We start from the raw sequence: 26918 nt of genomic DNA on the forward strand, positions 1-26918 counted from the left end.
TTTATTTATATTTTTTTTTATTATTATTTTTTTCTCTTTTAGCACTGTTGTCGTGTGTTATCTGTGCTGCTCCACAGCGTGTTTAGTTGATTTTTATTTTATTTTAGCGCTGTTGTCGTGCGTTGCCTGTGCTGCTTCATGGCCTGTTTGGTGCCTTGATTGGGGCACTCCTTCTGCTGAATCACCTTTAAATTATTTACACATTATTCACTTTGTGTGTTTTTAGCAATCCGCTAGGTTGCGTAGCTACTAGCTCTTAGCCGATTTAGCATGGTGGCTTCTCCTGTCTCACCCGCACTTTTCTGCTCTGGGTGTGAAATGTTTAGTTATTCCTCGGCCTCCTTTAGCAGTAACGGTACTTGTAATAAGTGCAGCTTATTCGTAGCTTTGGAGGCCAGGCTGGGCGAATTGGAGACTTGGCTCCGCACCGTGGAAAATTCTACAGCTAGCCAGGCCCCTGTAGTCGGTGCGGACCAAGGTAGCTTAGCCGCCGCTAGTTCCCCCCTGGCAGATCCCGGGCAGTCGGGAAAGCAGGCTGACTGGGTGACTGTGAGGAGGAAGCGTAGCCCTAAACAGAAGCCCCGTGTACACCGTCAACCCGTTCACATCTCTAACCGTTTTTCCCCACTCGACGATACACTCGCCGAGGATCAAACTCTGGTTATTGGCGACTCTGTTTTGAGAAATGTGAAGTTAGCGACACCAGCAACCATAGTCAATTGTCTTCCGGGGGCCAGAGCAGGCGACATCGAAGGACATTTGAAATTGCTGGCTAAGGCTAAGCGTAAATTTGGTAAGATTGTAATTCACGTCGGCAGTAATGACACTCGGTTACGCCAATCGGAGGTCACTAAAATTAACATTAAATCGGTGTGTAACTTTGCAAAAACAATGTCGGACTCTGTTGTTTTCTCTGGGCCCCTCCCCAATCAGACCGGGAGTGACATGTTTAGCCGCATGTTCTCCTTGAATTGCTGGCTGTCTGAGTGGTGTCCAAAAAATGAGGTGGGCTTCATTGATAATTGGCAAAGCTTCTGGGGAAAACCTGGTCTTGTTAGGAGAGACGGCATCCATCCCACTTTAGATGGAGCAGCTCTCATTTCTAGAAATCTGGCCAATTTTCTTGGATCCTCCAAACTGTGACTGTCCAGCGTTGGGACCAGGAGGCAGAGCTGTGGTCTTATACACCTCTCTGCAGCTTCTCTCCCCCTGCCATCCCCTCGTTGCCCCATCCCCGTAGAGACGGTGCCTTCTCCCAGACCACCAATAACCAGCAAAAATCTATTTAAGCATAAAAATTCAAAAAGAAAAAATAATATAGCACCTTCAACTGCACCACAGACTAAAACAGTTAAATGTGGTCTATTAAACATTAGGTCTCTCTCTTCTAAGTCCCTGTTGGTAAATGATATAATAATTGATCAACGTATTGATTTATTCTGCCTAACAGAAACCTGGTTACAGCAGGATGAATATGTTAGTTTAAATGAGTCAACACCCCCGAGTCACACTAACTGTCAGAATGCTCGTAGCACGGGCCGTGGCGGAGGATTAGCAGCAATCTTCCATTCCAGCTTATTAATTAATCAAAAACCTAGACAGAGCTTTAATTCATTTGAAAGCTTGTCTCTTAGTCTTGTCCATCCAAATTGGAAGTCCCAAAAACCAGTTTTATTTGTTATTATCTATCGTCCACCTGGTCGTTACTGAGTTTCTCTGTGAATTTTCAGACCTTTTGTCTGACTTAGTGCTTAGCTCAGATAAGATAATTATAGTGGGCGATTTTAATATCCACACAGATGCTGAGAATGACAGCCTCAACACTGCATTTAATCTATTATTAGACTCTATCGGCTTTGCTCAAAAAGTAAATGAGTCCACCCACCACTTTAATCATATCTTAGATCTTGTTCTGACTTATGGTATGGAAATAGAAGACTTAACAGTATTCCCTGAAAACTCCCTTCTGTCTGATCATTTTTTAATAACATTTACATTTACCCTGATGGACTACCCTGCAGTGGGGAATAAGTTTCATTACACTAGAAGTCTTTCAGAAAGCGCTGTAACTAGGTTTAAGGATATGATTCCTTCGTTATGTTCTCTAATGTCATATACCAACACAGAGCAGAGTAGCTACCTAAACTCTGTAAGGGAGTTAGAGTATCTCGTCAATAGTTTTACATCCTCTTTGAAGACAACTTTGGATGCTGTAGCTCCTCTGAAAAAGAGAGCTTTAAATCAGAAGTGTCTGACTCCGTGGTATAACTCACAAACTCGTAGCTTAAAGCAGATAACCCGTAAGTTGGAGAGGAAATGGCGTCTCACTAATTTAGAAGATCTTCACTTAGCCTGGAAAAAGACTTTGTTGCTCTATAAAAAAGCCCTCCGTAAAGCTAGGACATCTTTCTACTCATCACTAATTGAAGAAAATAAGAATAACCTCAGGTTTCTTTTCAGCACTGTAGCTAAGCTGACAAAGAGTCAGAGCTCTATTGAGCTGAGTATTCCATTAACTTTAACTAGTAATGACTTCATGACTTTCTTTGCTAACAAAATTTTGACTATTAGAGAAAAAATTACTCAGAACCATCCCAAAGATGTATCGTTATCTTTGGCTGCTTTCAGTGATGCCGGTATTTGGTTAGACTCTTTCTCTCCGGTTGTTCTGTCTGAGTTATTTTCATTGGTTGCTTCTTCCAAACCATCGGCATGTTTATTGGACCCCATTCCTGCCAGGCTGCTCAAGGAAGTCCTACCATTATTTAATGCTTCAATCTTAAATATGATCAATCTATCTTTGTTAGTTGGTTATGTACCACAGGCCTTTAAGGTGGCAGTAATTAAACCATTACTTAAAAAGCCATCACTTGACCCAGCTATCTTAGCTAATTATAGGCCAATTTCCAACCTTCCTTTTCTCTCAAAGATTCTTGAGAGGGTAGTTGTAAAACAGCTAACTGATCACCTGCAGAGGAATGGTCTATTTGAAGAGTTTCAGTCAGGTTTTAGAATTCATCATAGTACAGAAACAGCATTAGTGAAGGTTACAAATGATCTTCTTATGGCTTCGGACAGTGGACTTATCTCTGTGCTTGTTCTGTTGGACCTCAGTGCTGCTTTTGATACTGTTGACCATAAAATTTTATTACAGAGATTAGAACATGTCATAGGTATTAAAGGCACTGCGCTGCGGTGGTTTGAATCATATTTGTCTAATAGATTACAGTTTGTTCATGTAAATGGGGAATCTTCTTCACAGACTAAAGTTAATTATGGAGTTCCACAAGGTTCTGTGCTAGGACCAATTTTATTCAGTTTATACATGCTTCCCTTAGGCAGTATTATTAGACGGTATTGCTTAAATTTTCATTGTTACGCAGATGATACCCAGCTTTATCTATCCATGAAGCCAGAGGATACACACCAATTAGCTAAACTGCAGGATTGTCTTACAGACATAAAGACATGGATGACCTCTAATTTCCTGCTTTTAAACTCAGATAAAACTGAAGTTATTGTTCTTGGCCCCACAAATCTTAGAAGCATGGTGTCTAACCAGATCGTTACTCTGGATGGCATTTCCCTGATCTCTAGTAATACTGTGAGAAATCTTGGAGTCATTTTTGATCAGGATATGTCATTCAAAGCGCATATTAAACAAATATGTAGGACTGCCTTTTTGCATTTACGCAATATCTCTAAAATGAATGAATGAATGAATGAATGAATGAATGAATGAATGAATGAATGAATGAATGAAAACTGTTTATTTCGAACATTTGATACAACAACAATTACAAGATAGATCAGTAAAGACAACAACAAAAAAGTTCCTACTGTGTACCCAACATGTCCGAAAAGGGGTAGGGTGAAGCATCAGCTTATTTATCCCTACCCCTTCTTCCCCACAACCAGTAATACCCTTTGCCACATATACACATAAATTCCTACACACCTAAACCGATATCAATATATATATATATACATATATATACACACACATACATATACACATCAACATACACATATACATATATACACATATATATACACAAACATAAATATACACCTACACATACCTACTTACATACAAAATACTATATATTTACAAGCCGAAGCAAACAACAAAAACACCCTAACCCTCATTACCCTTCCTCCTCCCTATACCCAGAAAAAACCATATTTTTGTACCGCTGTTTGAACTGGTTCATGCTTGGACATTGCTTGAGCCCCACTCCCAATCTGTTCCACATCCTCACCCCACAGACAGAAATACAGAAACCTTTTAATGTTGTTCGTGCCCACTGATGCTTTAAATTAAATTTCCCCCTCAGACTGTAATCCCCTGATCTGTTAAAAAACATATTTTTAATATTTGCTGGAAGTAAATTGTTTATTGCTTTATACACAATTTGTACTGTTTGAAAATGAACCAAGTCTGTGAATTTTAAGAATTTGGATTGTAAAAATAGTGGATTTGTATGATCTCTATAGCCAGTATTATGAATAATTCTTATAGCTCTTTTCTGCATTACTGACAGTGATTGTGTTGTACCTTTATAAGTATTACCCCATACCTCTGCACAGTACTGTAAATATGGTAAAACCAGTGAGCAGTAAAGAATGCGGAGTGAGTTGTGGTCCAGAATATGTTTCGCTTTGTTTAGAACTGAAATGCTTCTTGACAGTTTACTTTGTATATGTTTTATATGAGTCTTCCAGTTTATCTTATCATCTATTATCACCCCCAGAAACTTATTTTCATGTACCCTTTCAATATCTACCCCCTCGACTCAGAAAGGTCTTGTCTCAGAGTGATGCTGAAAAACTAATTCATGCATTTATTTCCTCTAGGCTGGACTATTGTAATTCATTATTATCAGGTTGTCCTAAAAGTTCCCTAAAAAGCCTTCAGTTGGTTCAGAATGCTGCAGCTAGAGTACTGACGGGGACTAGCAGGAGAGAGCATATCTCACCCGTGTTGGCCTCGCTTCATTGGCTTCCTGTTAATTCTAGAATAGAATTTAAAATTCTTCTTCTTACTTATAAGGTTTTGAATAATCAGGTCCCATCTTATCTTAGGGACCTCGTAGTACCATATTACCCCATTAGAGCGCTTTGCTCTCAGACTGCGGGCTTACTTGTAGTTCCTAGGGTTTGTAAGAGTAGAATGGGAGGCAGAGCCTTCAGCTTTCAGGCTCCTCTCCTGTGGAACCAGCTCCCAATTCAGATCAGGGAGACAGATACCCTCTCTACTTTTAAGATTAGGCTTAAAACTTTCCTTTTCGCTAAGGCTTATAGTTAGGGCTGGATCGGGTGACCCTGGACCATCCCTTGGTTATGCTGCTTTAGACGTAGATTGTGGGGGGGTTCCCATGATGCACTGTTTCTTTCTCTTTTTGCTCCGTATGCATCACTCTGCATTTAATCATTAGTGATCGATCTCTGCCCCCCTTCACGGCATGTCTTTTTTCTGTTTTTTTCCCTCAGCCCCAACCAGTCTCAGCAGAAGACTGCCCCTCCCTGAGCCTGGTTCTGCTGGAGGTTTCTTCCTGTTAAAAGGGAGTTTTTCCTTCCCACTGTAGCCAAGTGCTTGCTCACAGGGGGTCGTTTTGACCGTTGGGGTTTTTTATAATCATTGTATGGCCTTGCCTTACAATATGGAGCGCCTTGGGGCAACTGTTTGTTGTGATTTGGCGCTATATAAAAAAAAAGTTGATTGATTGATTGATTGATTTTAGAGATATTGCGTAAATGCAAAAAAGCAGTCCTACATATTTGTTTAATATGCGCTTTGAATGACATATCCTGATCAAAAATGACTCCAAGATTTCTCACAGTATTACTAGAGGTCAGGGTAATGCCATCCAGAGTAAGGATCTGGTTAGACACCATGTTTCTAAGATTTGTGGGGACAAGTACAATAACTTCAGTTTTATCTGAGTTTAAAAGCAGGAAATTAGAGGTCATCCATGTCTTTATGTCTGTAAGACAATCCTGCAGTTTAGCTAATTGGTGTGTGTCCTCTGGCTTCATGGATAGATAAAGCTGGGTATCATCTGCGTAACAATGAAAATTTAAGCAATACCGTCTAATAATACTACCTAAGGGAAGCATGTATAAAGTGAATAAAATTGGTCCTAACACAGAACCTTGTGGAACTCATATACCAAGGTTTCTTCCTGTTAAAAGGGAGTTTTTCCTTCCCACTGTAGCCAAGTGCTTGCTCACAGGGGGTCGTTTTGACCGTTGGGGTTTTACATAATTATTGTATGGCCTTGCCTTACAATATAAAGCGCCTTGGGGCAACTGTTTGTTGTGATTTGGCGCTATATAAAAAATTGATTGAATTGATTGAATTGAACTCCATAATTAACTTTAGTCTGTGAAGAAGATTCCCCATTTACATGAACAAATTGTAATCTATTAGACAAATATGATTCAAACCACCGCAGCGCAGTGCCTTTAATACCTATAGCATGCTCTAATCTCTGTAATAAAATTTTATGGTCAACAGTATCAAAAGCAGCACTGAGGTCTAACAGAACAAGCACAGAGACGAGTCCACTGTCTGAGGCCATAAGAAGATCATTTGTAACCTTCACTAATGCTGTTTCTGTACTATGATGAATTCTAAAACCTGACTGAAACTCTTCAAATAGACCATTCCTCTGCAGATGATCAATTAGCTGTTTTACAACTACCCTTTCAAGAATTTTTGAGAGAAAAGGAAGGTTGGAGATTGGCCTATAATTAGCTAAGATAGCTGGGTCAAGTGATGGCTAATCCGATAATGAAAACTTTATCTTTGATAGTTATCGGATTATCAGATGTGTGCCCACCACTGGTCTAACCTTACCAACCCCCCGAACAAGAACACAGGAGACATTTGTAAGGAAAAACTCTCTCTAGTGACAATGAGGAAGAAACCTCAAGCATACCAGACCAAGAAGGGTGACCCACTGCTTAGGTCATTAAAAGATTTTTACAGAATGAACAAAAGTTTGTTTACAGACAAAACAGAAGACCAACAAAAGTCCTTAACTGAAGATACAGTAGAGTCAATCTTGGGTCTCTAATATATAGGTGTCCATATCCAGCACTGGTAGGCTGCAGGTCAAGACCCCCAGCCAGTGGTAGATCAAGCATGGCAGCCTGAGGTCAGTCCAGCACCTTGCGGTGCAGGGCCACGATCAGTCATTGGTGTTGTCAGTGGCTCGGACAGAGAGAAAAAGAGCAGAATCAGTCGGCTGGAAATTACTGCACCTGAGGCATGAATTCACCAGCAGTAAATTGACAGGGAAGCAAAGAGATTGCTGAGGCAGCTAGCCCTGTGCTTCTCCAACTGGCCCAGAATTTACTGATGCTGGACCTGTTCTGTTGCTAATAATATGAATTAAAAGGAGAGGAAGTGTCGTGGTTCGTATAGTTAGGGCTGGATCAGGTGACCCTGAACCATCCCTTAGTTATGCTGCTATAGACGTAGACTGCTGGGGGGTTCCCATGATGCACTGTTTCTTTCTCTTTTTGCTCTGTATGCACCACTCTGCATTTAATCATTAGTGATCGATCTCTGCTCCCCTCCACAGCATGTCTTTTTCCTGGTTCTCTCCCTCAGCCCCAACCAGTCCCAGCAGAAGACTGCCCCTCCCTGAGCCTGGTTCTGCTGGAGGTTTCTTCCTGTTAAAAGGGAGTTTTTCCTTCCCACTGTAGCCAAGTGCTTGCTCACAGGGGGTCGTTTTGACCGTTGGGGTTTTACATAATTATTGTATGGCCTTGCCTTACAATATAAAGCGCCTTGGGGCAACTGTTTGTTGTGATTTGGCGCTATATAAAAAAATTGATTGATTGATTCTGCACCATCGGCCTGTTTGGCTGGGTTTTTGAGATGTCTTTATTTTTCTGTTTTTCTGTATTTAGGTTTGATCATCTGTGTAATTGCTTTCTTGGTATGTCTTATTTGTGTTATTCTGATTTAATGTGGTTGTTTTTCTTTTGATGGTTATGTTTTTGAGGCTTTGCTATTTGTTTCCCTTGTACCTTTGGTTACCCATTATTGTGTAATCACTGTTCCTGTCCATTTAGGTCTGTCTCCCATTTGCCATTCAGTTTCCCTATGTCCAGGTGTTCTTGCCCTGAGTCGCCACTTGGTGGCACCCTGTGATCCTGTTTTATTTTCGCTTCACTCTGCAGCCACTTAATTTTATTAATTTATTTTCTGTACATTATTTTCTGTGTGTTTATCATTATTATAATTATAGTTATTATGGGGTTTCTGTTGTATTATTTTCTGAGAGTTTCTTTCTTGTATTAGTAGTCTATGAGCCAGTCATCAAGTTTGAACTAATCGGTACCACGTAAGGTGATGAAACAACACTTAGAATCCAGCCTCAGTGCACCATGGCCTACACAAAAATGTATAATAACCATCCCAGGATTGTAGTTGTAGTCAGCTGGGGTCACTGAAGAACTACACAGAGGTCAAAATGTAAAAATGCTTCAGTCATGTTGAAAACTACACTACATTATTTGTCTGATCATAACGATTCCAAAAAGTTATAGTTTGGACTATCTGTGACTGAATGTTCTGGAGTTATGGGGTAAAAACAGCAAAAAAAAATGGTGACAAAGGTCAGTTTCATTTTGTACAGGGGTCAAAGGTTAAAGTTGCTCCAATTTCAGTCCAAAAAAATATGCAAGTTATTGGTTGAAATAAAATGATTCATCAGTTAAATATTTTTGACTGTGTTGAATGTAAAGGTCAAAGTAAAGGTCAAACAAGGTCGACGTCCATTGGATTCTATGACATGTAACATATGTTAACCTGTATCATGATAACTAAGCACGACACATGGTGCAAACTGTTCCTACTCAAACAATAATATGCATCAAACTGAAGTTTGCTCTTTAACATCCTGCTTATTGTCCTTTATAGCACTGTTTGTTCCAGAGTAATATATATAAAATGTTTGAAATTTGGTTTGTGTTCATGAAGTTCCATGCAGATTAAACTTAGCAGACATGGAATATTTGTTTTAGCAAATTTTCAGGGTCTCATGCAGCAGCCTCTTATAAATGTTATGAAAGGCATAAAAGTTCCATTTTGGTCGTACAATGTTCATTTGCAATTGTCATGTGGGTTCTCAGTGTTATTTTGACTGCAGCAACTCTCTGGTGCTCAAGGGATTATTGGATATCTCAGTGGGTTGATTTGTGTTACTTTAAAATTATATACTGTCATGAAACTGAAATGAACAACAAAGAAAAAAACATGCCAATTTTGACAGCCCCTGTAAAGTTACTGTAACTTGTGTGTTGGTTTTTGAAATACATGTGATCAGTGTTCCACTTATATTGAGACGTTCTGAATGTGTTGGTCTATTTACACTTCCATCCAGTAGATGGCAGTTCTTGTCTGACAGGGAATCATCATTCCACTTTCCAAGGTATTTAACTGAGCTCCCCTAGATGTTAGGGATCACTTCCCCTTGAACAAGTAGCTCCTTGTGTATCACCAGGCTCCTTGATTTCTTAGTCTTGAAGACCATCTTTGCCCAGGTGACCACATGATCCAGTTCTGCCAGGACCTATTTTGCCTGTACGTGGGTTGGTGTTATCATAGTAAGGTCATCCATGAATGCCCTGATTACTGGCTGTTGGCAACCTGCAGCAGTCTTTGGCCCCCTTGACTTCGTACTCACTGCAGAGATGATCAGGTTCATTCCCATTATGAACAAGATGAGAGAGATTGTGCATCCTGTCACTATTCCCTTTTCCACTGACTGCCACTTTGTTGTAAACAGGCTAGAATTGTAGCTTGATGTCTCTCAGGTAGCTGGTGATCATGTCCTGGATGTTATGAGGGATGTGGTAGTAGTTCAAAGCAACTTGGATCAAGTTATCGGGAATAGACCCATATGCATTTGCAAAGTCAAGCCAGACAACAGTTAAGATGCCTTTCTTCTCAAAGGAGACCAACGTTTAACCATTAGACCATCACCTCCCCTGTGCCTGGTCTGCTTGAGGTTTCTTCCTCAGAGGGAGGTTTTTCTTACCACTGTCACTGGTGTTCTTGCTCTGGGGGTTAGTAAGGTTTGACCTTACTTGTGTGAAGTGCCTTGAGGCAACTTTGCTGTGATTTGGCTCTATATAAATTAAGTAAATTAAATTATATAAATTATTGAGAAAAGGCTGTGAATACTTATGTATATGTGATTTCTTATTTTTTTTATATTTTTAATAAATTTGCAAGCGTAAAAAAAGAAAAACTTTTTTCCACGTTGTCATTATAGGTTGTGTGTAGAATTTTGACAAAAAAATAAATTTACTCCATTTTGGAATAAGACTGTAACATAAAATGTGGAAAAAGTTAAGCGCTATGAATACTTTTCAGATGCACCATAGCTCTTTGTGTAACTTTTTAATTTATTCTTATTGTGTTTTCTTTATCCACTAAGATGTTTTTTTCTTTCTTGCATGGATGCCGGTCTTTTTGGATGAATCATTATTTTTGTTTTTGTTTTTTTATCATGTTTTAAGTGTTATTTGTGTGTGTGGAGAAATCAGACGCACTTCGCTGTAAACAAAATCTACCTTTGAGTCCAAATGAAGTTACCATGATCTTGGTATGACTTGGCCCGTGTCCTTTAAGAAACAATGTTTCTGTGACTGCTCCTCTCAAGAAAGAAGCTGCTGATATTTCTTCAGACATTTCTACCACTGACCTGCGTTACACTGTTTCAACTCTGTTTTGCTTGTAGCAGGAGTGTTTCTGCATTCATCATCATCATCATCATAGACAACAGACTCAAATGGTTTCCTTGGTGGAGTTTGTATGTTCTCCCCGTGTCTGTGTGGGTTTCCTCCCACAATCAAAAACCTGCATATTTAGGGTCTGCTCCTTTCTCTGCCCCTGAGCAAGGCAGCATCTCTACATGTGGAGTTGGTCCCCGGGTGTTGGACTGTGGCTGCACACTGCCCCTAGTGGTTGGATTGTGTCTCACTGTAATTAGGACAGTTAAACAGAGAGGACATATCTCATTGTATGTATATGTACAATGACAATAAAGGCTATATTATTATTAGGGCCCGAGTAGGAAAAAGTCCTACGAGGACCCTATTGTAATTGCGCTGTTTATTATTATTATTATTATTATTATTATTATTGTTGTTGTTATTATTTATTATTATTATTATTCTGCGCAAAATGAAATCCAAATTTCAGCCCTTTCCCATGCTCAAAAACTCACCAAACTTTGCAAAGTCATCCAGTCGGATCCAAATTTTGATATTTTTGGGGTTACGCACATGGTCCCAGCGAAATTGCAAAATAGCGTCCCGTAGAAATTTTTTAAAAAACCTCCGCACTGGGGTTTTTTCATGGTAGCCTCACGAAATTCGGTACACAAATTTACCATGCTAGCACACACAGAAAAGTCTCTTACTGTCATGGTGAAATGTCGACAGGAAGTCGGCCATTTTGATTTTAAGTTTCGATTTTGAGCTAATTTTTGCCATTTTTTGCCATTTCCACTACTTACATTTGAATTAGGTTTAAGGATATGATTCCTTCTTTATGTTCTCTATTGTCATATACCAACACAGAGCAGAGTAGCTACCTAAACTCTGTAAGAGAGTTAGAGTATCTCGTCAATAGTTTTACATCCTCATTGAAGACAACTTTGGATGCTGTAGCTCCTCTGAAAAAGAGAGCTTTAAATCAGAAGTGTCTGACTCCGTGGTATAACTCACAAACTCGTAGCTTAAAGCAGATAACCCGTAAGTTGGAGAGGAAATGGCGTCTCACTAATTTAGAAGATCTTCACTTAGCCTGGAAAAAGAGTTTGTTGCTCTATAAAAAAGCCCTCCGTAAAGCTAGGACATCTTTCTACTCATCACTAATTGAAGAAAATAAGAACAACCTCAGGTTTCTTTTCAGCACTGTAGCCAGGCTGACAAAGAGTCAGAGCTCTATTGAGCTGAGTATTCCATTAACTTTAACTAGTAATGACTTCATGACTTTCTTTGCTAACAAAATTTTGACTATTAGAGAAAAAATTACTCATAACCATCCCAAAGATGTATCGTTATCTTTGGCTGCTTTCAGTGATGCCGGTATTTGGTTAGACTCTTTCTCTCCGATTGTTCTGTCTGAGTTATTTTCATTAGTTACTTCATCCAAACCATCAACATGTTTATTAGACCCCATTCCTGCCAGGCTGCTTAAGGAAGTCCTACCATTATTTAATGCTTCAATCTTAAATATGATCAATCTATCTTTATTAGTTGGTTATGTACCACAGGCTTTTAAGGTGGCAGTAATTAAACCATTACTTAAAAAGCCATCACTTGACCCAGCTATTTTAGCTAATTATAGGCCAATCTCCAACCTTCCTTTTCTCTCAAAGATTCTTGAGAGGGTAGTTGTAAAACAGCTAACTGATCACCTGCAGAGGAATGGTCTATTTGAAGAGGTTCAGTCAGGTTTTAGAATTCATCATAGTACAGAAACAGCATTAGTGAAGGTTACAAATGATCTTCTTATGGCTTCGGACAGTGGACTTATCTCTGTGCTTGTTCTGTTGGACCTCAGTGCTGCTTTTGATACTGTTGACCATAAAATTTTATTACAGAGATTAGAGCATGTCATAGGTATTAAAGGCACTGCGCTGCGGTGGTTTGAATCATATTTGTCTAATAGATTACAGTTTGTTCATGTAAATGGGGAATCTTCTTCACAGACTAAAGTTAATTATGGAGTTCCACAAGGTTCTGTGCTAGGACCAATTTTATTCACTTTATACATGCTTCCCTTAGGCAGTATTATTAGACGGTATTGCTTAAATTTTCATTGTTACGCAGATGATACCCAGCTTTATCTATTCATGAAGCCAGAGGACACACACCAATTAGCTAAACTGCAGGATTGTCTTACAGACATAAAGACATGGATGACCTCTAATTTCCTGCTTTTAAACTCAGATAAAACTGAAGTTATTGTACTTGGCCCCACAAATCTTAGAAGCATGGTGTCTAACCAGATCTTTACTCTGGATGGCATTTCCCTGACCTCTAGTAATACTGTGAGAAATCTTGGAGTCATTTTTGATCAGGATATGTCATTCAAAGCGCATATTAAACAAATATGTAGGACTGCCTTTTTGCATTTACGCAATATCTCTAAAATCAGAAAGGTCTTGTCTCAGAGTGATGCTGAAAAACTAATTCATGCATTTATTTCCTCTAGGCTGGACTATTGTAATTCTTTATTATCAGGTTGTCCTAAAAGTTCCCTAAAAAGCCTTCAGTTAATTCAAAATGCTGCAGCTAGAGTACTGACGGGGACTAGCAGGAGAGAGCATATCTCACCCGTGTTGGCCTCTCTTCATTGGCTTCCTGTTAATTCTAGAATAGAATTTAAAATTCTTCTTCTTACTTATAAGGTTTTGAATAATCAGGTCCCATCTTATCTTAGGGACCTCGTAGTACCATATCACCCTAATAGAGCGCTTCGCTCTCAGACTGCAGGCTTACTTGTAGTTCCTAGGGTTTGTAAGAGTAGAATGGGAGGCAGAGCCTTCAGCTTTCAGGCTCCTCTCCTGTGGAACCAGCTCCCAATTCAGATCAGGGAGACAGATACCCTCTCTACTTTTAAGATTAGGCTTAAAACTTTCCTTTTCGCTAAGGCTTATAGTTAGGACTGGATCGGGTGACCCTGGACTATCCCTTGGTTATGCTGCTTTAGACGTAGACTGTGGGGGGGTTCCCATGATGCACTGTTTCTTTCTCTTTTTGCTCTGTATGCATCACTCTGCATTTAATCATTAGTGATCGATCTCTGCCCCCCTCCACAGCATGTCTTTTTCCTGGTTCTTTCCCTCGGCCCCAACCAGTCTCAGCAGAGGACTGCCCCTCCCTGAGCCTGGTTCTGCTGGAGGTTTCTTCCTGTTAAGAGGGAGTTTTTCCTTCCCACTGTTGCCAAGTGCTTGCTCACAGGGGGTCGTTTTGACCGTTGGGGTTTTTCATAATTATTGTATGGCCTTGCCTTACAATATAAAGCGCCTTGGGGCAACTGTTTGTTGTGATTTGGCGCTATATAAAAAAAAAGTTGAGTTGAGTTGAGTTGAACGAATTCATCCTAGGGATTTCATCCAATCATCTTCAAATTTGGTCATGGTGATCAAAAGTTATCAAAAGAATGTAATTAGTTCAAAAGGTGTGGCTGCTAGGGTTCGTCAAACTTTGGCAAGCTTTTCGGAGCACGCTGTTTCACTTCGAAGGGCTGTCACGCCCACATACTTCATCGTAGATCCTTCAAACTTGCTGGACATGATGAGGGCTCCGCCCTGAACGTCTACATATATTAAGTTCCCACCTCCCCCATAGCGCCCCCCGGTGGTAACAGGAAATGTCCTATTTTTACTTTAACAGGTCCTGATGTCACATAATTAACCCAATCAACTTCATTCTACTTCTGAAACATGCAGAACAAGTTGGTGAACGTAGGCGATGAACGCCGAGAAGTTACAAGTAACGGCGTCCGTATGGCGGCGTGCCGAATATTGCTCATTCGCCATTTGATGGCTTTAATTTTGTCAAATCATCATGAAAATTGATACACAGGTCAAGCATGACAACCTTTTACAATTCATAGGGGCATCGCCCATGGGCAGGGCAAAATGCCTCAATAGCGCCCCCTTGAAACATTAAAAAAAAAAACCTCCATATAGGGGTTTTTTTGGAGTAGGGAGATGAAAATTGGTACACATGTGTGACTTGCATAGACATACAAAAAAGTCTCTTGCACCATGGGTCTACTCCAAACAGGAAGTCGGCCATTTTGAATTTTCTTCTCATTTTGCCATGATTTCCATAGGTTGTATTTGAACGAACTCCTCCTAGGGATTTTGTCCAATGCACTTCACATTTCTTCCACATCACCCAGAGACGATACTGATCAAAAGTTATCGAAAGCTTTTCTGTATGTCGAAGGGTGTGGTCGCTATGGTGCCGCCAATTTGACTCTTCGCCATGGAACATCAAGTCATGATAACTCCTTCATGCTTTGACTGATTGACATGAAACTTCAAATGTGTGATCACACTTGGCCCCTGAACACACCTGGCCCCTCTGTTTGTGCTCTGAGCGCCACCTAGTGGATGAACTATCAACATGTCATAACTACTACATGCATTGTGTGATTTGCTTGAAATTTGAACTGTGTGATGAGTGGTTGCCCCTGTACGCACATGCCCATGGAACGAGGGCCCGTATATGACTGCTTGCAGTCCTAGTTATTATTATTATTATTATTATTATTATTTCTGTGTAGGCTCTCAGTTGTCCAGGTGGTTTCCATAGTAGAGAAGCTTGAATCTTCGACTGGACTGGATTGCTTGACGTGAGGACGTTTCGCTTCAAATTGCAGAAGCTTCCTCAGCTAAAATTCAGAAGCTTCCTCAGCTAAAATTCTTGCTCTGGTTGTCTGACTTCTGTCTTGGTGAGACTAAGCAACCTTTACACAAAAGGCTATACCAGCACCGCAGAGAGGGCGCCAGTGGACCTCAGTCTGCAGTTCATCTCCACCTTAAAGACATTAACCACACGTTTGAGGACAAGGAAGTTAAAATATTAGCCAGAGAGAAGAAATGGTTTGAGAGAGGGGTCAAGGAGGCATTCTTTGTGAAACGTTTGAAACCCAGCCTTAACCGGGGAGGGAGTCTGAGACACGCTTTATCCCCTGTTTACAATTGGGTACTCAGGTCAAAGCAGTTTCAGTCTTTTGTTCATGGTAATGAGTCATTCACATCATCAGCAGAGTCGTCAAGGGAGCCATCAGGAGAGGCGTCCATCCCATCATTAGGAGGGACAGCTGCCCTGTCATTAGGAGGGTGCTAACTAGAGCACAATAGGTGCTAATTAGAGCTATTGTTTAGTCACTAGCCTATAGCAGTCTGCCTCTCGGTAGGAGGGGTCTAGTTAGGTTTAAAACTCCAGCTTTTGTGACTTCTTGATTATTCTTCTCTACAAGTGTCAAGACAGAAGTCAGACCACCAGAGCAAGAATTTTAGCTGAGGAAGCTTCTGTGATTTGAAGCGAAACGTCCTCGCGTCAAGCAACCCAGTCCAGTCGAAGATTCAAGCTTCTCTACTATTATTATTATTATTATTATTATTATTATTATCAGTAGTAGCAGCAGTAGTCATTGAAAGACAAAGTTTTCATGTTGTGCAATTGAACTTGATCTTTTGGGATTTCATGTTTTAGCAGCACTTCTCATGGTGTTTCTCCTTGTGGCCCTGTAGATCCAGGTGCTCCCAGAAGGAGGAGAGACTCCTCTTTTCAAGCAGTTCTTCCCGGGCTGGAAGGACGCAGAGCAGAGCGAAGGCTTTGGGAAGGTCTTCGTCACTGAACAGATTGCCAAAATTCAGCAAGAGGAGTTTGATGCATCCAAACTCCATGAGTCCCCCCACATGGCAGCCCAGTACAACATGGTGGATGATGGAAGTGGCAACACTCAGGTGACTCCATTCATTTATGTAGCAGCAGATAACTTCAGAAGGCAAATGAAAGCATGCTACACAAAGTATTAACATATTACACAACAGCACAGAGTGTTATCAAGTCAGTGAAGTCTGTATTTGCCAGACATGCCATACCAGACGTCGCGGTGTCTGACAGTGGACCTCAGCATGCTCGTGTTGAAGTCAGTAAGTTTACGGAGGAATCGGAATTCACGCACGTTAGGTCGAGTCCTGGACATGCGCAGTCCAATGGGCAGACTGCGACGCCTGTCCAAACAGTACAAAAACTTACTCGAGACAGTACAAGATGGAAAAGGAGATTCATACTTGGTGCTACTGGAATGTCGCAACACTCCACTAGAGGGCATAGGTCACTCACCTACTCAGCAAATAAGATGTCTCTCACTCGGTCTGCACAACCTGATGCTGCATCCACAGCACAGAGCTAATCAACAAAAACTTCACTCCGTCTGGCAGGCTGGTGAAAATGCCAGAAAGATACAGAAACTAACCTCACTTGCAACACATACATGCATGAATAATATCTCATAAGGCACGTCATGCACACACAAAGGACATGAACACTCAATGCCATTTCAAATGCAGCTAATGCAGTGGTGGGCACAGTTCAGCGAATCTGATAACAGCCGATCAGTGCAGTGTGACGGTGAACTACGGGGGCCAGTGATGAACACATTTAAGCAGGGGTGTAAGCAGCTCTCAGTTGAATGGAGTCAGAGCTCCATCTACTGCACAAACGGTGTAAGGACATTTTACATTGCCGACACAAACATTATTTCAGTAACTGTTCTGTTTATGAGAAATTATCGGCGTTCTATCGGCAAAATTTCGGCCGATAGTGAGTACTTTGAAAAGGGCTTATATTGGCCGATAATATCGGCCAGAAGAAGGGGGATGTCATGTATCACATTATATCTTGTGACCCCTAGAGGGCAGCACACCTTAAGTAGGTGCTGTACATTGAAGACGAGTGAATAAAGCTTCTGGTCTGTTCAGAGATTTTTGGGTGGGGTTATTTTCTCCTTTACTTTATTTTTTTTACTCTGTTCCTGTCTATCACACCCACCTGTCATTATGGTATTTGGCCTTATCTCTTCTTGGGCAGTATATCTCATGGCCAATATGCTACTTTGCTAACTTTATATCTCCTTAAACAAATAATAATAATAATAATAATAATAATAATAATAATAATAATAATAATAATAATAATAATAGCATATCTCCTCTGGAACACCATGATGCATACTGTTCTTTTGCTTCACCACAGTTTTACTTTAACAATTACCGTTTATATACAATGCGAGCAGTCACCACATATAAATGTCAAATGCAACAGCTTTCAACCAATCACATAACTTTACTGACCACGATGGGCCCATCCAGGTGCGGAGCTGGAGAGCCGGCAGAGCGCTGTGTGTGTGATCAGCTTGCAAGGTGAAGTAGCAACTTTCTATTCAGTGAAGGCATCTTTCAATACAACATCTAAAATTGAAGTCTGTCTCCTGTCAGTTTTGAGTTTGCACCCCATAACTTTGGGCAAAGAAGCTGTTGCAGAATCTGGTTCTTCTGCTTTGGATCCTGCAGAAGTTTCCTGGATGTATTTTGGCTGTTGTCAGTTAAACCTTGCCCCTGATGCTCTCCCTGTTGTTTGGACCTGTCAGATTTGGAGAGTGGAGAGCAGTGGCAGAGTTCCTGTGGACTCGCAGAGCTATGGTCAGTTTTATGGTGGTGACTGTTACATCATTCTCTACACATATGGGAAGCAACAGATCATCTACACCTGGTATGTGTTCACGTCTTCACCCCACACAAGTCTTTATGCAACAACTCAAGACACCTTTCTACTTATTCTTTGTCTTTTGAGTAAAAATATTGTTATGACAAACAGCAACTTGCTGTTTTATAAATTTAGGGGGTTTCTGCTGATCTGTTGTTTTGGATTTAAATCTGTGTGGTGTGAAAATGATTTAATGAGCCTTTCAATTCTGAGAGAACTGGAGTTATTAAAAGGTGTGCTGTCTGCTTTTCAGGGTGCATGTGAGACAGCGACATGCACCTGAACTCTGTCCCTGCACATCATGTTTTCAGAGCTTCACGTTCTAAAGTCAACGTTCCTTCTTGTTGCTAGGCAAGGAGCCAGCTGCTCGTTGGATGAGCTGACTGCATCAGCCTTCCTGACGGTCCAGTTGGATTGCTCACTGGGTGGAAATGCTGTTCAGGTAGAGCCATGGCATCATGACAAATGTCCCAGAATATAAGTATTGATTTGTGACGGCCCTTCCATTCACACCCACTTACTCCAATTAAGGGTCACGGGAAGCTGGAGACTAGTGTTGTGACGTTCGCGAACGAGCCGATTCTTTTGAACGCCTCTTTAATATGAACGAAGTGAGCCGAGTCGCGGCTGCGTGGGAGCCGTTCTTTTTTTTTTCATGCGTGTTTGTTTCACACAGCTCCCAGGAACATCCAGTTGCGGTTGCGGCTGTGGCTCCCTTCCCCCCCGCATAGAAAGCGAGCAGCTATGGGGGGAGGGGCACAGGCAGCATGTGCCTTCACATGAGTATTCCTGCAGTGGGGAGGGGGGTTCTTGTGGCGCGAAAATATTGTACCACCTAGTGGAATATTTACAATGAATTCAGACCAAAATTCTTTTCAACATATTATAATGGGGTTATAATCAGTATTTCCAAATAATTCAAACTCAGATTAATGGCTGATAATGGCTGTGATATCAGATTTAAAGTGAATAGAAAAAAGAACATGTGCAATACAAAAACTTTCAAAATCAAAAAATATATGGAAAGAACAAAAACAAATGGTGTTGGTCTTAATGACCTTTCATTCATTTTTGTGTTTCTCAGTATGGGTTTCCTTGGTTATTTACAATGCGTTAACGCCATCTACTGGCTACTTTAAGCAACAACAGGTTTGGTTTAACCCCTTAACGCCTGAATTGATATAGCTGTATATAAAACAATGTTTTGTGTGTGTTTTTGCCTTTAAGTAGATGGTAAATAATGTTGAGATAATTAATTTCACTTTTGCACAAAAAAATAAATAGTAATTTTGGTATTTTGGTAATAATTTATGTTATAATGTTATAATAATAATAATGGTATGTTGCAAATTTGCGACAACAGGCATACTGGTCAGTTTGGTATGTTGCATATTTGAGTCAAATATTGTAGCATATATGCGACAACAGGTGTTAAGGGGTTAATGTCAGGTTTCTATTCCCTGTTCTCTTCTCGTTTGGAACGAGATTTCAGTCAGTCAACACCAGTCTTTTGCCTGAGCGTGCTGTTCTCCCCAAGGATTCATGTCGATGTCCACTGCTGGCAGAAAAGGTAGGGAGACACAGAATAGGGGAGCAAATTTGAAAAGTGACATTGAGATGGCTCATTTCTCTCTCTCTCTCTCTCTCAATATTTTTAGGCTTAATTATCAATTTATGTCACAAATGGCGCTAGGAATTTCTAACCAGAATGCATTGTAATGGCAAAGTGCGCATGCACGCTGCAGCATGCACCACCACGAATGCGCACATGGTGGAAATGGATAATTAAGCCTAAAATACTTAAAAAAAAAAAAAAAAAAAAAAAAAAAAAAAAGCCATATAGCCAGTTTTTTGAATGGCTCTTTGAAAGGAATGATCCATAAAGATTCGGATCCCCCCAAAGAGCCATAAATCTCATCTCTACTGGAGACTTTCCAGGCAGTCACAGGGTGTGAAGCAGGTAGACCGTAGACACATGCACACCTACAGTCAATTTAAAGCTTCAAATTCATCTAACCCACATTTCTTTTGATGACCAGAGACAAAGGAAGAGGGAGAGAAGAAAAAAAAAAGATCATTTCTATTCACACCATACAGACCTGCCGGTCATTTCACTGGAGAGTTGTACAGGCAGACAGTTTTGGCTTATGGTTATAATTTTAAATAAACTAATTGTGGACAAGTTATTGAAATTAACATCACATATGTTGTTTTACGAAGTGAAAATATCAGCTATATGTTTTAGTTTTAAAGTAATGCACTAATTTTGAAGGTTTTATCGTTTAGACACACGTTCTGCATTGCATTATGGGTACATTAGTTTCCTGACATCAGTGGTTGGCTGGTCGGTATAACACACAGTTACTGAAACGTGTGGTGGGTTTTACAAATAAATCTGTATTTGTAAATATTTCATTATATTTCATTTGTAAAAAAAAAAAAAAAGGCAATTTGAAAACTAAAAATTCTGTTCAAGTCCATCATTTTTAGCGAATGTGTGGCTGCTCACGCTGCCATGAACACTGTCAGTAACTGTGTGTTATACCGACCAGCCAACCACTGACGTCCGCCTATAAAATTCAAAAAGTGTTGATTATAGAAATATAAGGAAAAGTTCCACCGAATGGACAATGGTTTACAGAGGTTCAGGGCCTCATGCTCAGTTTTTCTAACCAAGTGCTCCTATTTGAAAATTGCTTTATCAAAGTTGGCCACTTTTACTATATATTTCAATGTAACAGATTCTCTGGGTGTTTTGACATCAAATTTTGAATTGACCAAAAATGGGGTAAAATTTGGTCTGATGAAAAAGCAAACTTTACCAATCTATTTGAAGGGTAATTGGTGAAAATTTCATCAAAATCCAAGTCGGCTCATCGGGACACCCCTGCCTGATTTTGTCAGACAGCTCATTAAGCGTTGGGCTTGAGACCAGAGGATCCCCAGTTCAAATCCCAGTCTGACTGGAAAATCACTAATCACTTGGGCAAGGTCCTTAATCCCCTAGTTGCTCCCGGTGTGTAGTGAACACCTTGTATGGCAGCAGCCTCACATCAGGGTGAATGTGAGGCATTATTGTCAAGCACTTTGAGCGTCTGATGCAGATGGAAAAATGCTATATAAATGCAGCCCATTTACCATTTCCATTTGATCAGTGGTGGGCACAGTTCTGATAATCCAATAACAGATAATTATTGCAGATAATGTTTTCATTATCAGATCTTTTTAGATAACTTTAAAAACCATTATCAGACTAATTATCTTCTGATAAATTTTTGTCTGATAACTTTTAAACCGATAACATAGTAAACAAAGCTAAACAGCAACAAACATTTTTAAAATTTAAAATCAGTTGAGCACCTACTTGTTAAAAGTTTCATAACAGATGTACAGTTCTACTCTCTGCAAACAGAAAAGAGCTGCTTCCAGAAGAAACTACTCTATCCTCTGTGGGCAAAGGAGAACTAGTCCAAAAAAAAAAAAAAAAAAAAAGAATCCTTTAAGACCATACTGATACACTGGCAATATCACCCAAGTCATCCAGAGGCATACATTTTTAACTTATGGTTCAAATTTTTACCAAACTAATTTTGGGCAAGTTATTTAAAATTACTGTCATGTCTGAAGCTTTATAAAGTGAAAATATCAGATATATGTTTTAGTTTTAAAGTAATTTAAGGTTTTAGTGTGTACATGCTGTGCCCAACAGTGCATTATGGGTAGCATAGGGTAATCTCAGTACGTTCACAACAGGACAGATGCATTTCAGACACTCTGATCAGGCTCCACAGACAGCAGCATTAAACTCTAGTGCCTAAAACGTGAATATATTCTCTGGGTTTATAGACGTATTGTATTTGCGTTTGTTAAATTCCACGCATCTTAAATGTAGAAAACACGGATTATCTGGAATTTTGTTTTGGAAAGTTTTCAAGGCCTCTACTGCCATCTACTGGCCAGTAGTGTTCATGGCAGTATTCGTCCTGAAGCTGAGCAGACACTGTAGATTTTTAATCACAAGTTAAGTTTTTTCAAACTTAATTTGCAAAAACTCTCGATGGGAGACATCAAAGTTTAAAAACAACAACATCAAAAAACATTACAAGACAGCTCTAGTGTTTGCACAGGCACAGTACGAGTGGTTGGATGCTTGTAGCTCTTCAGCAGCAGGATACCCTCACGACGGCCGACCAGAATAATATCAAACAGGTTTGATTTTCATTCGACCATACGGTTGGCGATCAGGAGGTGGTCGTGAGATGTTAAATGCAGCTTGTTACTCCATGTACACTACACTATGCAGGATGTGCGATTAACCTGAAACTCGGTCCACAAAATTCTCACACGAATGAAAAATCATCTGAAAAAGGGCCAAAACTCGCACAGTGTAAAGCCAACATTTATGTGTCAAGACAATATTGAGTGCATGTTTTACAACATCATCAAACATATTGATCAACATATTGATTTATTCTGCCTTACAGAAACCTGGTTACAGCAGGATGAATATGTTAGTTTAAATGAGTCAACACCCCCGAGTCACACTAACTGTCAGAATGCTCGTAGCACGGGCCGGGGCGGAGGATTAGCAGCAATCTTCCATTCCAGCTTATTAATTAATCAAAAACCCAGACAGAGCTTTAATTCATTTGAAAGCTTGTCTCTTAGTCTTGTCCATCCAAATTGGAAGTCCCAAAAACCAGTATCTATGGTCCACCTGGTCGTTACTGTGAGTTTCTCTGTGAATTTTCAGACCTTTTGTCTGACTTAGTGCTTAGCTCAGATAAGATAATTATAGTGGGCGATTTTAACATCCACACAGATGCTGAGAATGACAGCCTCAACACTGCATTTAATCTATTATTAGACTCTATTGGCTTTGCTCAAAAAGTAAATGAGTCCACCCACCACTTTAATCATATCTTAGATCTTGTTCTGACTTATGGTATGGAAATAGAAGACTTAACAGTATTCCCTGAAAACTCCCTTCTGTCTGATCATTTCTTAATAACATTTACATTTACTCTGATGGACTACCCAGCAGTGGGGAATAAGTTTCATTACACTAGAAGTCTTTCAGAAAGCGCTGTAACTAGGTTTAAGGATATGATTCCTTCTTTATGTTCTCTAATGCCATATACCAACACAGTGCAGAGTAGCTACCTAAACTCTGTAAGGGAGATAGAGTATCTCGTCAATAGTTTTACATCCTCATTGAAGACAACTTTGGATGCTGTAGCTCCTCTGAAAAAGAGAGCTTTAAATCAGAAGTGTCTGACTCCGTGGTATAACTCACAAACTTGTAGCTTAAAGCAGATAACCCGTAAGTTGGAGAGGAAATGGCGTCTCACTAATTTAGAAGATCTTCACTTAGCCTGGAAAAAGAGTCTGTTGCTCTATAAAAAAGCCCTCCGTAAAGCTAGGACATCTTTCTATTCATCACTAATTGAAGAAAATAAGAACAACCCCAGGTTTCTTTTCAGCACTGTAGCCAGGCTGACAAAGAGTCAGAGCTCTATTGAGCTGAGTATTCCATTAACTTTAACTAGTAATGACTTCATGACTTTCTTTGCTAACAAAATTTTAACTATTAGAGAAAAAATTACTCATAACCATCCCAAAGACGTATCGTTATCTTTGGCTGCTTTCAGTGATGCCGGTATTTGGTTAGACTCTTTCTCTCCGATTGTTCTGTCTGAGTTATTTTCATTAGTTACTTCATCCAAACCATCAACATGTTTATTAGACCCCATTCCTACCAGGCTGCTCAAGGAAGCCCTACCATTATTTAATGCTTCGATCTTAAATATGATCAATCTATCTTTGTTAGTTGGCTATGTACCACAGGCTTTTAAGGTGGCAGTAATTAAACCATTACTTAAAAAGCCATCACTTGACTCAGCTATCTTAGCTAATTATAAGCCAATCTCCAACCTTCCTTTTCTCTCAAAAATTCTTGAAAGGGTAGTTGTAAAACAGCTAACTGATCATCTGCAGAGGAATGGTCTATTTGAAGAGTTTCAGTCAGGTTTTAGAATTCATCATAGTACAGAAACAGCATTAGTGAAGGTTACAAATGATCTTCTTATGGCCTCGGACAGTGGACTCATCTCTGTGCTTGTTCTGTTAGACCTCAGTGCTGCTTTTGATACTGTTGACCATAAAATTTTATTACAGAGATTAGAGCATGCCATAGGTATTAAAGGCACTGCGCTGCGGTGGTTTGAATCATATTTGTCTAATAGATTACAATTTGTTAATGTAAATGGGGAATCTTCTTCACAGACTAAAGTTAATTATGGAGTTCCACAAGGTTCTGTGCTAGGACCAATTTTATTCACTTTATACATGCTTCCCTTAGGCAGTATTATTAGACGGTATTGCTTAAATTTTCATTGTTACGCAGATGATACCCAGCTTTATCTATCCATGAAGCCAGAGGACACACACCAATTAGCTAAACTGCAGGATTGTCTTACAGACATAAAGACATGGATGACCTCTAATTTCCTGCTTTTAAACTCAGATAAAACTGAAGTTATTGTACTTGGCCCCACAAATCTTAGAAACATGGTGTCTAACCAGATCCTTACTCTGGATGGCATTACCCTGACCTCTAGTAATACTGTGAGAAATCTTGGAGTCATTTTTGATCAGGATATGTCATTCAAAGCGCATATTAAACAAATATGTAGGACTGCTTTTTTGCATTTATGCAATATCTCTAAAATTAGAAAGGTCTTGTCTCAGAGTGATGCTGAAAAACTAATTCATGCATTTATTTCCTCTAGGCTGGACTATTGTAATTCATTATTATCAGGTTGTCCTAAAAGTTCCCTAAAAAGCCTTCAGTTAATTCAAAATGCTGCAGCTAGAGTACTGACGGGGACTAGAAGGAGAGAGCATATCTCACCCATATTGGCCTCTCTTCATTGGCTTCCTGTTAATTCTAGAATAGAATTTAAAATTCTTCTTCTTACTTATAAGGTTTTGAATAATCAGGTCCCATCTTATCTTAGGGACCTCGTAGTACCATATCACCCCAATACAGCGCTTCGCTCTCAGACTGCAAGCTTACTTGTAGTTCCTAGGGTTTGTAAGAGTAGAATGGGAGGCAGAGCCTTCAGCTTTCAGGCTCCTCTCCTGTGGAACCAGCTCCCAATTCAGATCAGGGAGACAGACACCCTCTCTACTTTTAAGATTAGGCTTAAAACTTTCCTTTTTGCTAAAGCTTATAGTTAGGGTTGGATCAGGTGACCCTGAACCATCCCTTAGTTATGCTGCTATAGACGTAGACTGCTGGGGGGTTCCCATGATGCACTGTTTCTTTCTCTTTTTGCTCTGTATGCACCACTCTGCATTTAATCATTAGTGATCGATCTCTGCTCCCCTCCACAGCATGTCTTTTTCCTGGTTCTCTCCCTCAGCCCCAACCAGTCCCAGCAGAAGACTGCCCCTCCCTGAGCCTGGTTCTGCTGGAGGTTTCTTCCTGTTAAAAGGGAGTTTTTCCTTCCCACTGTAGCCAAGTGCTTGCTCACAGGGGGTCGTTTTGACCGTTGGGGTTTTACATAATTATTGTATGGCCTTGCCTTACAATATAAAGCGCCTTGGGGCAACTGTTTGTTGTGATTTGGCGCTATATAAAAAATTGATTGAATTGAATCAAACGTGCGCACATCATAAAACGTGCGCCCATTCTCTCCACATGCAAAGCATTTTGCGATGACACTTCCAGGGCTCCGTAAAAACGCCTGATTTTACAAATAAAAAATGGAATATTTTACAAAAGCACATTTATCTGTAAACACCAACATATGACATGTCACATTAACGTGTTGGATTACATAATGAATGACTGAACCAATCAGTGTTTAGCAGAGGCACTTTTACCCAGGATCCTTTGTGATCGGTCTGTGTTTTTTCAAAACCAGAATTAGTGCATTATTCAACATTAAAAGATATATGTTATATTTTAACTTTGTACAAATGACAGAATTGACATTAATGGAGCTATTCTATCAGTATTCACACCAAACCATAAGTCAGCATGACTTTACTTTCCAAGACCTCTGCCTGACCGGAGCATTGTGATTAGTAGAGAGTTGGCTTTGTGGCTGCTTTCAGGGTGCCTCTGTGCTGGAAGCTGTGTAGTACACAAGAGTTTCTAGTAGGGGGCAGGATGTTCAAAGATAGAAGTGCTAACTCATTGTTTGGGTTTCTTGTTGTTTTTTAATGCTACTAGAAGCGATCATGGTGTTAAAACTCAAATTCAGCTTGTTAGTAGTTGCAAATGTACCAGAGACAATACTGAAATTTATCGATTCTCTGCAACTTCCGATACATTTTTGGGTGGTTTATCGGTTTATCTTTATCAAAGATAACTTTTGAGTTATCTGATTGTCTGTTATCAAAGTAAATTTTTTGTTTATCTGTACCCACCACTGCATTTGACACAAGTTTTACGCCAGATGCCCTTCCTGTTGCAACTCTACATTACATGGAGAATTGAGTTAATCTATTTTATTCACTGTCAACAGCTTCACATTGTTAACACAATCATGCAGTGATCTACACAACAGGCCAACAGCCGC

The 26918-nt window shown here is 40.0% G+C and overlaps 1 protein-coding gene across 1 annotated transcript in view; it reads left to right on the forward strand.

Moving 5' to 3' along the window:
* The window catches only part of scin (scinderin), a 119791-nt gene that overhangs the window by 67001 nt on the left and 25872 nt on the right, over positions 1–26918 (forward strand). Inside the window, exons 8-10 of the mRNA XM_034160898.1 lie at positions 16308–16523; positions 18212–18333; positions 18679–18769. Coding sequence (XP_034016789.1) covers positions 16308–16523; positions 18212–18333; positions 18679–18769 — 429 coding nt within the window. The remainder of the gene's footprint in view (positions 1–16307; positions 16524–18211; positions 18334–18678; positions 18770–26918) is intronic.

This window comes from Thalassophryne amazonica, chromosome 20, assembly GCF_902500255.1.
Source record: "Thalassophryne amazonica chromosome 20, fThaAma1.1, whole genome shotgun sequence".
Taxonomy (NCBI): Eukaryota; Metazoa; Chordata; class Actinopteri; order Batrachoidiformes; family Batrachoididae; genus Thalassophryne; species Thalassophryne amazonica.